This window comes from Phacochoerus africanus, chromosome X (assembly GCF_016906955.1).
Source record: "Phacochoerus africanus isolate WHEZ1 chromosome X, ROS_Pafr_v1, whole genome shotgun sequence".
NCBI classification, from domain to species: Eukaryota; Metazoa; Chordata; class Mammalia; order Artiodactyla; family Suidae; genus Phacochoerus; species Phacochoerus africanus.
In genome coordinates, this window is record NC_062560.1 from 117,550,292 (window position 1) to 117,564,610 (window position 14,319).

Here is a 14,319-nt window from a genome sequence, read left to right on the forward strand (position 1 = left end):
TTAAAAACAACTTGAGGCAGTTCATAAAGAAGGCTGGAGCTAAAGGATTATTCCTGGGTATTTTTGCCCCTTATTTATGCCAGGCTCCCCCTGGCTACCAGTGTACCGGCTTGTTTATTACCAGCAGACCTACACTATCCCTGAAGAATAAAAAAGCAAAAGCTGCAAGGAAACTAGTCAATAATGAAAACTTAAGGTCCTTGGAGCAAGAGCAAGGCAATGCACCACTTTTTTCTACAGACTGAAAATTAGTAAGACTGAACAGGGGCAGGGGTTGAGGGGCCTACCTATGCTCTATGGTATCCAGGCTCCTGGCAGGTGGGGTTTAGAGCCCTGGCAGGTTGAGGGCTTAGGATGGGATCCCTGGGCTGGGCTGGTCTGGGAGCTCCTGTGAAACTGGCCCAGACAGCTTAGGAACACACAGCCTCCCCTCTGTGCAGAAACCTGATGCTTGGGGCCCTGGTACCTTTGTGTGATGGATGCCCTGGAAAGTGCCAGTCGGTAATGTTTCACCTGTTCCTACACAGACTATTCCAGAAGCATCCTGGCCAGGCAATGGCAGCTTCGGGGAGCTGGTGAAAAGTCACCAACATTAAAAATATTTATGTTTTGGAGTTTCCTGGTGGCCTAGTGGTTAAAGATTCGGTGTTGTCACTGCTGTGTCTTGGCTCACTGTCGAGGCATGGGTTCGATCCTTGGCTCAGGAACTTCCGCATGCCATGGGCGCGGCCAAAGAAAAGTTAATGTTTTCCTTTAGTTCTCAGAGGTGGAAAGGACTCTAGATACTTAGTCCCATGCTTTCCCTCTACTGAGAGAAATGAGCGACAGAGAGGAGGAGATGACGGTGTGAATGGCAGGGAAGGTTCTAGAACATAGGTCTCTTCTGTGCAATTCATCACTGACTGGGAATGAGAATTCTTCTGTTCCACTTTGAAGTTCAAGCGCAGCAACTAGTACAATAACTACACTTTCAAGAGTGTTCACGTTCATATGAACCTCAGGACTGTAGATTATCTGAGGGCAGTGACCCAATGTTTGTAAATCATCGTCAAATTCCAGTTCCTATGACAGTTCACGGCACATCATGGACACTCAAGAAATGCACGTTGAAGGAGTTTTCTTTGAATGAATATAAAGAGTTTATTCGGTGCGTATCTGGGTATACAACAACAAATATTAAACAACTTTTTTTTTTAACTTTTTTGTGCACAGGACAGAAAACTGCCTGTACATGCTATGTCCACTTGTGGAACACAGATTTTAACAATTATTAATGCACAAAATCTTACATATCATGCAACTCTATGCCAAGATTCCAACTTTCTTCCATGCAACAGATATGAAGATCTAAATGGAAACCTAGCTAAGTCTTAAACACTTTTCCAGAAGCAGGTATAAGCATATGTTGTTTAGGGGTAACCAGTCCTAACATTTCCTTGTACACAATATTCACGTGCCAAACACAATGACAGGACAACTCATACATATACAGATGAGACGTTTCATATTTTAACAACACAAAAGACAACATCACAGTTCCACAGTTCCTGTCTTTACACAAGAAGCCACAACAATAGTTTAACATGATAACACAAATGGAATTAAGAGAAAGCTACACTTGAGGATAATCTTTTTTTTAAGTCATCTTTACTGACTAGGGGGTGACAACACGACACCATTTCTACGCACAAAGTACAGCACAAGAACTTGACCAGAATCCTACGAATCTAAAAGAAAAAAAAATTGGTAAAATCACAAGAACACTGTTACCTTGAGCCTGAGATGCCAATTCAGCTTCAACCCTGAATTTGGTTGAGTTGGATTAAGTGACACAGAGTCAATAGAACCATTGAATTTCGGAAATCATACAGTTGCGCTCTATCAAAGGAAAGAATACGTATGAATCAAGCATAGATGGGAAACATGAAGCCAAGAAACCAACACAGGTCACATCATTTTGTTTGCCCCTACAAAACATTTAAGCAGTTAATTTTGTTCTGTTTGTTTGTTTGTCTGGTTTTGAAGAACAATGGTGGTCTTTTGCATTTTCTTGGTGGGAGCGCGAATTGGTATCAGCATTACTGCTGTGAAAGGTTTTTGGTTCGTCTTCCCCAAAGCATAGGTGAGATCATGAGAAAATTGGGCAGTCCTTCTCCCAGATTTAGTTCACTGATAACGCTTGGCACTGTTTTTTGGCACAAGCTCCATGTCAATTGTGGGGCTTTAGTATATGCAGGAGAAGAAGGTTTAACGGCAGATTAGAAGGGTGGACTCTGCCTGTTTGTTTGGTAAACGTCATTGACCAATTTGAACTTTTGAGTGAAGGACTGCTAGCATTCAACAGCACCTGGAGGTTAGGTTCTGTTACAGAGCCCTTGTTTTGCCCTCACTGGCTACGTTGATTCGTTGTGGCTCATGGATTTGCCTCCGTTCAGCACGCCGGAGACGCTTCTGCTCTTGGTTGGGGTCCCGCTTCCAGATCGGGAGAACTCGGTGAGATCATGAAGCGAAGGCTCCTTGTACATGGCCACTGCGAAGCACAGAGAGATGCTGTGAGAGGCCTTCGAATGGGGACCCCTCGCCACCCCGGACCTTCTCTGGCATCCATGCTTGGGGCCCAACATGAGAACAGCTGCTTCCAGGGACTCAGGAAGAGCACAGATCGAACCAGATTAAGCAAAATCCAGTCTCGGTACGGGAGTGTGTGGAGGATTCTCCTGCCTAATTTCCATCACTTATGGTTCGGGAGAGGAGAGGAGGAATGAAAAGTGCATTTAATAAAGCTCTCCGAAGTTGAACCATGATCTACAGCACGCCATGCAAGCCAAGCATTACGATTTAAAACATCTTAAAACTCTGATTTCTCCTGACTTGCCAATGAAACGCTCCTAGGTATTGGTGCAATTCTTAGTGCAACAAAGAGCAACTGGGACTGCTGTGCTGTAAATAATGGTCCTGGCTTCTACCTAAGGAGAACTTAGAACGTGCCAGATACTGTTTTAAGAGCTTCCAGTGCTTTATCTCATTTAATCCACATGTGACGCAGGTACCTTCATCCTTATGTCACAGGTAAGGAAACCGAGGTCAATAACGTGCCCAGGACGATCTGGTTGGGAAAGGGGGAAGCTGGGCTCTGAACCCAAGTGATGGGGCTCCAGGGAGTGTGCCATTCGACAGGGCTGTGCTGATCTGACTGGGAGGCTGGCCCTACGCTAAACCCCGATCCTAACCCCAGGCCGCAGACCTCTCAGAGGCCTTGCTCCGCTCGGTCTGTATTTTCCACCCCTTCTCCACCACGTCCCCCTACTTCTAACACCCCCAGTTCCTGCAGGCCAGCCCTATCCCCCTACCCTTTTTCATTTTGCTACCAACTTGCTGATAATGACCGAAAAACGAAACCACAAATGCAAATTGTTGGGACAATACCGTGGGGCCCTTAGAAAGGGCCCAAGGAGCTTTCTGATAAGTGCTAAGTGTGGACACATTTTAGCATCTGTGTTTCTGCCCCAGGGACCATTTTTGGCATAATTTGGGGTTCTTGGCTGTCCTGAGTTAGCAATTAAGCTCTTTCCCCATAAATGAGGTGTTACCGTATGTAGAGGCACCATGGAAAAATTAAAATCAGGAGATGAGATGCTCTTGTTAATGATTTCCTAAGTGTAAAATGTTACTGCATTTTTTGTGTAAATGCCTTAATATGGAGGAATTACGTGCCACTCTCGAAAGCATGATAAAGGATGGGTTTCAACACGGATACTCATTTAATCCTCAGCCGCTATCGGATCAAGTTTACCTTTCAGTGGTTTGGGCAGAAAGTGGGCTGCAGGCTTGTTCTTCTTCACATGGTTTCCTTTCATGATCTCTCCTTCTTTGTTCAGACCCAGATACCACCCTCGGCCAGACTGCTGCTGACGGTATATCATAGATGAATATGTCACGTAATAATTTTCAAAGACCGATTCTTTGAATTTGCACTCAGGTGTGAAATGTTCCTATAAGAAATGTAAGTAAACAAAAGCTCAATATTTACAGCTGTGAATTTCACGGACAACCGTTCGGTACTGCCCTTCCGGAGTCGAGGACATATTCGCTAAAGCTGGTTATGATCGGTATTTGATTCCAATAGTATAAACTATTATAATTGGAAAGCAAGACTATATACAACATTTCACGTGACGCTTTCGGAAAAAAACCCCTAAGTGCAAGTGCGACTACTGATCAATGATTAGTTCGCTTTGTAAAAAGGTAATGGGAAAATTAGAATCGGCCACGTACGTGTAATCTATTGGACAAAAACAGGAGCCAAAATCAAAAAGACAAGCATAAAACTGTCACATGGAGCTTTGTTCCCTTCAGGATTAAATATGAGAAAATAAACACTTGATCCTTGGACTTAATCTTTGTGGATTATCCAGTTACTACATACTATAATTTTCAATCACCCCAGGCTGAAATCTGTATTACAATGCCAGCTGCCTAGATTTCTAAAGAGATGCTACAAAGACAGACTATCTTTTACTATTAGATACATCCAATTGATTTTTTTTTCCCCGACCACCGGACCTTGACCTGAAAAAGAAAAAAAAAAATTCCCTCATCACCCCATCTTTGCCTTATAGTAATATTTACACGCAGATCAATATGGAAGGAAGGAATTTACAGTAATCCTACAAGCAGACATGAGGCAGCAGCCCAGGGGACTTTGAACCCTGGAATGTGATTTCCTGCCACGTCCTTGGCCATGTTTTCTTGGACTTACCCATACAAAGGAAGGGTTCCTGACCCAACAGACTTGCTGAAAACAAACAAAACCAGAAAACCTTCTTTCAGGTTTTGCAGTATGTGTATACATGCAATAAACAGCTCTTTAAAATAACCGTTTGTAAGCAAAGTGAAACGAATGGCAGATTTTCACCTCTCAGTAAGCCACAGAGTCGCAGAGGGTCCTCTGGGAGGAGCACATAATGAGCAAAATGCTAACCGAGCTACATGTGACAGTGGCACCAAGGAAGCCAGTAGATGCTCACTATTTTGCTGAGATGGTACCAGGAAGAAGTTTTGAGAACACCCGAGAGAAACCCCACCTTGCCATAACAATACCGCAAGCTTTCCGGACACCAGGCTTTTCTGAACCTCGCCCCCACGGTCCTCCCTTCTTTCGTGTGCATTTATTTAGGGAACCTTCCAAGCAAAGCACACTGTCTGGACCACAGGACCTCCCAGAGCACCACTTCCGAGGGACAGAAACCTCAAAGTGAGGCAGCTCCCCCCCCCACCCCCGAAAGTTAAACAATGGAGCGCTTTCCTTTTTTCCGGGCACCCCCAAAATCCATTTCACTCAGTAATCTCACTGATTCTCCCATCTGGCTTGCAGAGTGCACGGATCAGAGGCATCTTTGGGGGGCATGCCGGCCTAGGGGCACACTTGCTAGATCCCCAGACGCGTCACACAAATTCAATTCACTCAAGAGGAAGCGTACTTCTAAGGCAACGACCGCATGGTGGGAACCAAAGTGTTCTATTTCTGGGCTGTGAACACTCTTCTTTGTAGGATTCTCGACATGGGGAAAGCCAAGGTATGCCTACAAAGAAATCTGACTAAAATAGTCGCTGCATGTCCTCCAGGAATGAGGACAGTGGCACAGACTGTTGGTTTCGCCTTGCCTATAGTAAAAGGACCACCCGATGTGGCACTGACAATACGCCGCAATTCAGTCACTGTCTTGCCTTCAGCCTCACCCTCGGCCATAGACTCGTGTCCCCTTTGTGCCTTCACAGACGCCCCTTCTGGTCCTTTTTCACCTCTCTACCGACTGGCTTTCCTCCCACTCCTCAAGGTCTAGCTCAACGATGACTGCCCCGGAATGACAAATGATTTCTCCCAGCCGGAACTGATGATGCTGGAGCTTGTGCTCCCAGCACCTCTACCTCCATCCCCACTGTGGCCCTGGGACTCGGCCCTGCGCACGCTTGGCTCCAGCTGGCCAGGAACCTGTCTTGTTTCTGAACACACCTTCCAGCCACAAGGGACTGGTCGCGTCGCCAAGCGCCCTGCAGACCCCTGGATGACTGTCCCCAGGATCTGCATTTCGGTGATTCAGATTTAAGTGTCGGAAATGCCAGCATTCTGGAGTGTCAACCTCTAAGAAGTCTGCAAGGGATTTCCTGAATACCGCAGAATGAAGTCGGCTGCATGGAGAAGGAGGCTGTCACTGCGGGGACAGATCCTGCACGTGTGACTTCGCATCTGTTAAGAATAACAGATACTACACAGATATTGGCACTGACGACGGTAGGGGGGGAAGACTTGGCAATTGTCACAACTATTGGAAAATGGCAAGGAAGGACTCAATGAACTGAGTGCTCTGTCACATCCTGGCAATTTCTTAGTCATCGCCACTAAATTTGGACTCAAGAACTCGGTAGAGCGGGAGGAAAATGAGGCCAAAAAAAGAATGTTGAAGCAACCAAAGGAGTGTTCTGTTCTCTGTGGGTGACACTATCATTTTATCCAGTGCTGGAATGAGTAGGCAGGAGAGGCTTGATTTTTTATCACATGTGGAAAGATGCGAACATCCCACCCAGCACAGGAAGGGCCACCAGAGGGAAGAGGGGTGCAGTTGCATCTCTCTGACTCAGCAGTGATTCGGAGAAATACCAGAAATTGCGTTTGACCCTCACCAGGGAGCCCTACTCCGGGAGTCCCAGCTGGAGAGCTGGCAAGGAATCGATTTCCTCTGATTGATCTGGACGTGATGATCAGTGGCCTTGACACACGGCAGGCACTAAAGAGAGGTAGCAAGCATTGCTCTCTGTATTTAACAGGCACCAGATAAACGCCCACTCTCATAATAAATGAATTGTAAAGATGTCAAGCATTCCCCTCGCGGCTACTAAGAAATGAAGACAAAGAAAAGGGGCTTTAGAGCTCACTACCTTTTATGCATTGAATTCTCTTAAAAGTTGTTTACCTCTCTTGCAGACCTATATGTATTTCAGAGGAATAGTGTCAATCATGTTCAGAGGACTCACTCTGAAAAAAAAGCTGGATATTCAATCTGTCGCTAAAATCTCTATTACCCTTAAAGTTCAAGGTTAGTTGTATTCGTCAGTGAATACTCAACGTCTTTATCCAAGGAATCCATATTGGTTAGTTTATAATGATCATATTTTAGGTGAAGAATGAAGAATGTACATTTGCAGAATGAGTGGATCCAGGAGCAAAATCTAAGGCTTCTTTTAGACCAACTTATTCCCTATTAAGGGCAAACTAGTTCTTTGGAGGTTGAAAGATCCCTGACAAGAAGAAAATATTTGAAACCCTCGACACCAGGTCAATAGAACATCTTGGAGTGCACTTACAGCTACAAATGGTGATGTCAGCTCCCTTTTTGGGGTGCAATGGACCTCCACAAAGACTTGGAGAAGGACGTGAAGAAGGCATGAGCGCAATCAGCAATGTCAGAAAAGCAAATACCCCCCAGATCCAAGGATGTGCCAGAAAGCATCTCTGTCCCAGACCCAAGGCTCTGGACCTGGGTAAATTGCTGTTTTCTTTAGGGCCCAAAGAAGCAACAGTGCGTTGAGTTGCCTCTGGCACCAAGGGCAAAGTATGGAAAGGATGCGATATCTCTCTGGCCTCCTGGAGCTGAGGCCAGGTAGGTCACAGGAAGCAGGGGCTGTGATGGTGGCTTCCCTGAAGGGAGCTAAGGGGACCATGTCACTCAGCAGGTGATGTGTAGCTATAGCCTCAGTAGCTGTAACCAAAAAGGCGAGAGCTAAAAATAAAATAAAAAACAAAAAAAATCTGCATGTCATGTATGTCATCTCAGTGCCCTAAACACATCTACAGTACCAACATGCACTGCCACTATGGCCTTCCTGATTCAAAAAGTCATTCGGCAAACATTCGCCTTCAGAGCAGATTTTCCATACACTCGCCTCCTGCTTTTGTATTTTCAGCTATGGTACCAGCCGATAGGGGGCAGTGTTTCACGTCAGCCTGTATCTCTCAGTAGGCTTAGAGGATTGCGGAGACTATTGTCAATGTTTCCTTGGAAGACAAAAGGAATTTTTTTTTTTTTTAATGGGCTGAGCTGATTTCCTTGGATCTTGAGAGCAGCAGGGCCTCCTGAGGTTGTCCATACATAAAATGGTAATACTAAGACCCTAGACTGTTGAACAAAGCCTGAACATGAAATACAAGCTGTCGCATGTGTAGATGCCATGTCAAGGGCACAAATCCTGGTGGAGATGAATGTTTCTCAACACCTTTTTTTTCTCTTCACACGTACCACTTTCACTGGCATCACAGAACACAGAAAAACAATTTATAGATAAATGAGCGGGCAGTCAAGAAACTTTAAAAATAAACCTAGTAAAACATGGTTTCCTCTTTTCAGCACGTTCTATAAACATATGATAACTAATCTCTCTCTCCCCTTCATCCTCTCCCTTCCTTCTCTTCCCCTCCTCTCGTCCGGCCACATTTTCAGTAGCCTGACGATCCAATTAATTTAACAATTACCACCAAGAGCAAGGGTCACTCTTCTAATCCTTAGCCATGTTCCGATGACAATTAATTTTCCCGATTTAAAGTTAGCAGGTTATTCAAGCAGGTCTGACTGGTGTGCATCAGTTATTCCCCAGCTTAATGAAAATAACATGCAGATTAAAACTAGATTTTTTTTCACTTCTGTTAAAGGAAGTCAAACAAAATAGAACCTTAAAATATAAACCATACCCATGGGGGGGGGACACTGTAACCCCCTCTATTCTCTCTATAAGCTTCCATGCTATCGGTGATTTCCAAATCCAGGATTAATGATTATATTCAGGACTTTGATGTTCTCTCCCAGGGTATATTTGATGTGAATGAACATCATTATTCCCAAGATCAAAGCACGGGCAGGGGAGGGGAGAATCAATACTTACCCGGTGCACGGTAGCGAAACACAGTTATTAATTCATGATAAACAGAGTTTGGTTTGTTCACTCAAATATCCTCTGGACTGTGGGACACTTGAGGGCAGCTCCTAGCATGAGACCTGGCTTAGGGTCAATGATCAATATACGGCTGATGAAATAAAGGGAAGAATGGAATATCGCAGGAAGAGGACTTGGGAGCAAGCTCCTACAGACCTGAGAGGGAGTGAACAGTGGTTTGAGAGGAGAGACTGACCAATCAGAACCTGCCCGGCCGGGACAGAAAAGAGTATGAAAAGGAGGGAAGCCGCCTACAGATAAATTCAATTTAACAAACTGGAGCGGGAGGAAAAGAGGGAGGGAGCGAGGGAGGGGAGACAAAACAATGTTGAAGCTGCAAGAATAAAGAGATTTCCTGGGAACCAAGGTAGAGGCAGTAAACATGCCCTCTTGGTCTCTGGGTCCACAAATAGCAGCACATTTCAACTAAAGTCTATTAGCTTGATGACTGTAAAATGGGGGGGCGGGGGGGACCCAGTCCCGTTGACCTTCCAGGTTTGTTGGATGAGGAACCACTGAGATGATCAATGCGAAAGAAGCGCTGGACATTGTAAAGCTCCGTAAACATGAAATGTGGGATAGTGTCTGATAATACATGCTCAGAAACCCAAGGCAAGATAAATAAATTCTCTCTTCTTTTCAAGGCTCTTTTCCACTCTGGAATCCATTTATAAAGAAAGGATCTGCCTATATGTGTTTTATTAACATGGAAGGAGATAGATTCTGCCAAAAATTAGGACAGCACTTGAATTACACTCCGCGTTTAGTGTTCTCCCAGCCGGGTTCCCAGAAAAAAACACCTGCTGTGCTTCCCTCCGTTTGTCATGTTGGCCTGCAGGCGGCTGAGAAGGTGGCAGTGCGTCAAGACGCGGCACTAAAGAAATGACGTGCTCAAAACCGGGCTTCGTGAAATACCACGCGACACAGTGACGTCAAAGTACGTGTGTTAACTGGCAACCGTTTGTAAACAAATGCAAATGATAATTAAGAATATGTACAAGGGGAGTTCCCGCTGGGGCACAGGGCCATGGGTTAAGGATCTGGCATTGGTTAAGGTTGGGAAAGGTTAAGCATCTTTTCCTCCTGCTCCAGTTTTTTTTTTTTTATTTTTTGTTTTTTAGGGCTGCACCCATGGCATATGGAGGTTCCCAGGCTAGGGGTCCAATCAGAGCTGTGGCTGCTGGCCTACACCACAGCCATAGCAACACAGGATCCAAGCAGCATCTTTGACCTACACTATATAGCTCATGGCAATGCCAGATGCCCAACCCACTAAGCGAGGCCAGGGATCAAACCTGAATCCTCATGGATACCAGTTGGATTTGTTTCCGCTCTGCCACAGCGGGAACTCCCCTGCTCCGTTTTTTAAAGTGAATTTATCTGCAGCTTGGATTCGATCCTTGGCCTGGGAACTTCCATATGCAAGTGTAAGCAAAAAAAAAAAAAAAAAAAAAAAGGAATATGTACATGGGACTGTTTTTCCTCATATTGTTATAGTGAAATTTCTTGGTAGCATTTTCATTTTCCAAGATATTTAATAGACGTTTTCATTTACCTTACGTTGAGCCCACAAAATAGGCCACCACGGAATTGCTTTTTCTCCTCAACTCTTCACAAACAAAAATGGAAAAACAAATGTTTGTGAGTGTGTGAACCAATTAAACCAGAATGAGGAGGCAGATATGAGCACATTTGCAGTGCCTTGTTCTAGATTTTCACAAATTTCTGAAGAGCAGTCTCCTGCAATGGATTACTTGGGCTGTCAAATTTGACAAAGCCATTTGTTTATAGAACACACTGAAGTAAGCTAGAATAAAGCAGGGTCAAAACAAAAGCAATGTATTCCTTACAGAGTCTGAGAGGGGAGATTTTGGTTGTGATAAAAAATTACATGATCCAAAGACGTCCCTCAGCTCCGAACCTGGTCAGCAGATACATTCGGAAGGGGAAGTAACTTGCTGAGATTTGTGACGAAGAAGAGGGACCAGCCACGTATCTCCAAGGCCGTGTCAGTCGGCCCCAAGCCTTGCAGAAGAACACCGATTGGTCAGGACTCCAATCAGGCAGCAGGAGATGGAGTTCATTTTACAAAAGCTAAGTTACAGAGACGTGGCCATCATAGATTTTTAAAAAATCTTACTAGATTAAATCTTACTGTTAAAAATCTGTGGGAAACCATTTTTTCCCCCCAAGTGAAGATACTGCTCTAAAGCGAGCAACTCTCTAGAACGTTCTCTATGATGTGGATTACCTCGGGATATGGGCTTTTCTCATAAGCAGGGCTGGCCCATGTGTTTTGAAAGGGGAATCAAATATCAGATACGATTTGTCAAAATAAAACTTCCTGTCTTCTCGCTGGTTACCGGAATTAATCCGTGACCATTAGCCAACTGTGCCCTGTCACTGTGATGCCTTCTAATCTGTGGCAGGATTCTTCTGCGTAGTAACTTCAGAGCAGGATCTAAATCTATCTGCAAGAGAATGACTTCGGGAGAATTTGTAGTCAGCAAGAGAATAAGCTTAGTATGTTGTATCTTTAAAAATAGCTCTTCCAAACTCCTGTCCAGAAATTCAGAGCCTGAAAACTGTGAAAACTTTTCCTAGACATCCAACAAACTGTCAAGCAAAGGAGAAAGGTTCTTTCTGTGTAGATCAATTGAAAACACCCTGGCAAGGTGGGGGGGCCTCTTAAAAATCAAATCCCACCAAGGTAGGCACATAGGATGTCCTCGTACCGCCGGCGATGTGGAGCGGGGTAGTTCAGATCTGTGTTGGAGAGCCAGCCCTTGCGTTAGACGCTCTGTAGGAGGGCGTCACTTATAATAACCAGGAGTCCACCTCTTCGAAGACTTCCCAAGAAGACGTCTTATCTTTTCTCCTGCGAGGGAGGGAACCAGTGAGATTTCCCAGAAGGAAGTCACGAATGTGAGCTTCCACTTGAACCAGAAAACCTGGAATCCCAGAGCAAGGTGCCCAGGCCTCACCTATAAACCAAGGAGGACAAAGATGTGGCAGAGGGCGAGTCGACGGCCACATCACGTGACACCTGCAAATTACTTCTGAGGACAGGAAGTTGTACCGAGTCCTCTTTCTATGCATTTCCACTCTCCTTGTAACCCCTTGAAAGGAGGCTGCCCACAGTCACCACGAGTCTGAGTGCGCAGAGACAATTCAGTAACCTAAGACGCTGATGGAAGCGTTCATTCTCAACGAGTACTCGGCCAGAGCCCACGGTGTGTGTGCTGAGCACCGCGGGAGCCCCTCTGCGTATATGATCATCCGATTTAATCCGTGCAAGCTTCAGAATGGACCTACATCCCTCGGCCCGAGAGAGGAGTTCTCCCACCTCACAGGTGAGAAAACCACAGGAAAGAAGCCCTTAACAAGCCAGTCCATCAGAAACGCAACCGCAAGTGTGCCTTTTCACCCAGTCGTCACCGTGCAGACAAGAGCTGTGACGTCAATTCCCTTCTCAACGCACAGGTCCAACAGTGACTGAAGGTTCATCAGCCCCCCCTCCTGAAGGGGCACCTGAGTTCTCTGAACGCCAAAGAGCTCTGTGCAAACCCGGCTCTCCCACTTTCCAGCTCTGTGACTTTGGGCAAGTTCCCCTGGGCTCTGATCCCACAGGTCTAAGAGGAGAAGAGTGTCACGTGTCCCCACGGGGACAATTGCAGAGGGATAGAAAGCAGCCAGCGTCTGGGTAGGTGCTCACCCACCACAGGCGTCCTTGCCTTGCCTTCCCATCCATCTGGGTGTTGGACAACATGCACCCTTCCCACCCCACTCCTGACCTGAAGCTGGCCTGAAAACTGGCAGTTGTCATTGCAAACAAACAGTAGAGACGCACCTTCCCATTTCAGAGAGAGGCTCCCATGACACGTTACGTGTATGGGTGAGAGCTGCTTTCCGGGGTGACTCCTTTGCCAGGGTGACAACACACGAGCTTTTAATTTGGGGCTTAAAATATCCGAAGATTCTAAAATGTGCATTATCGTAATGAGTATCAGGGAACCCACATGATATTAAAGAGATCTGTGAAACAATCTGGTAATAATGGGCCAAACGACACTTGCATGTCTCACTTTAATTACTACGCCACACAAAGCACGCCGTCATTATCTCCTTTCTTTTGTTCTGAACCACTGTTTCGCTCGTTCTACTTTCATAACATAGGCTACTAATAACAACAATCCTGAAAAGTCAAATAATACCTCATGTTGAAGCAGACTTCTGACGATTTCCGCAACTGCTTAAAGTGCTATGGCATTCAAGTGACAGAGAGGGGACAGTTTAATAATGAGGATGATAACAAAGATAATGATTACAATGGATTTGGTAGAGCTTTTTTTTCTCTCTCAAGAGGATTCCTTCTTTTTTTCCACAGTTGAAGAAATGAAACCAGAGATATTGCTGCCCTGGACTCTGGCTGTCAAGACTTTCTTTTAGAGGACGGAGCTAGAGCAGGGAAGGGGCTCCTTCGAGGGGAAGCTGGACCCTCTTGCAGGTCGCTGGCCTTGACGCGTGCGAGGCCCCAGCAGCCCTACCTGGCCTGCAGCGGGGAGGAAGGGCTTTTAACACAAGCCAAGGCCGCCAGCCTGCCCGCTGCCCCCTGCACCTCGATGGAAGCCAAGCAGCTGCCCACTGATTTCAAGCACAAGCGCTTGCGTACACGTCTCCCGCTCACCCAGGAAAAGTCCGTTCTGCCACCGCAAAGGACTCCTGACTGAACTTCAGCACGTGGAATGTTTGCTGCTTCTTTTCGGGGACCTCTCTACCCTCAGAGTTGTCTAAGGGGACGGCCCCGGAGCGCTTTCACCTAGACTTCTGCCTCTTTCGGTGCAGAGGCGGGTAACGGGGAGGGAGAAACAGAAATCAGCCTGCCTAGACGTCTACGTGTGCGTGGGCTTGCCCTGGAGACAGACAGACAGACAGACAGACAGAAATGGGGATGGCAGACAAAGAGCCAGAAAGACACGCGAACGCAGGGACCGTCAAGGCCATGCTTTCCCTTGCTCCTCGGAGACCCGCCTGCCCTTCCCCGCCTGCCCGCCCCTGTCCCCACCGCACGAGGGGGCAGTGGGAAGCGTCTCTCCTGCGGTCGCCCGTCCAAATCCCCGCGGGGCGCCGACCTCCAGGTACAGTCTGAGAAGCCAGCCAGGGCAGGGTGTTCTGTGACGTCGGTCGCTGTACTGATAAAGGAAGAAACCTATTTCTTCCTGGGGATCTTCCTACATGCTAGGTACATCCATGTCCAAAGAGAACAGAAAAAAGGAAATCCAGGTCTTTTGAGAAACTCAGGGTTAGGGCAAAGTTCATTCAAACAGGACACTT

At 46.2% G+C, this 14,319-nt stretch overlaps 1 protein-coding gene across 4 annotated transcripts in view; it reads right to left on the reverse strand.

The window, feature by feature from the left end:
* Window positions 1-1,115: 1,115 nt before the first annotated feature.
* The window catches only part of FGF13 (fibroblast growth factor 13), a 493,558-nt gene continuing 480,354 nt past the window's right edge, over window positions 1,116-14,319 (reverse strand). For all 4 annotated transcript variants that reach the window (XM_047765421.1, XM_047765420.1, XM_047765422.1 and 1 more), the window contains 2 exons: window positions 3,794-3,992; window positions 1,116-2,530 (listed from right to left, as the gene is read on the reverse strand). In XM_047765421.1, the coding sequence (XP_047621377.1) occupies window positions 2,394-2,530; window positions 3,794-3,992 (336 nt within the window). In that variant the 3' untranslated portion in view covers window positions 1,116-2,393. The remainder of the gene's footprint in view (window positions 2,531-3,793; window positions 3,993-14,319) is intronic.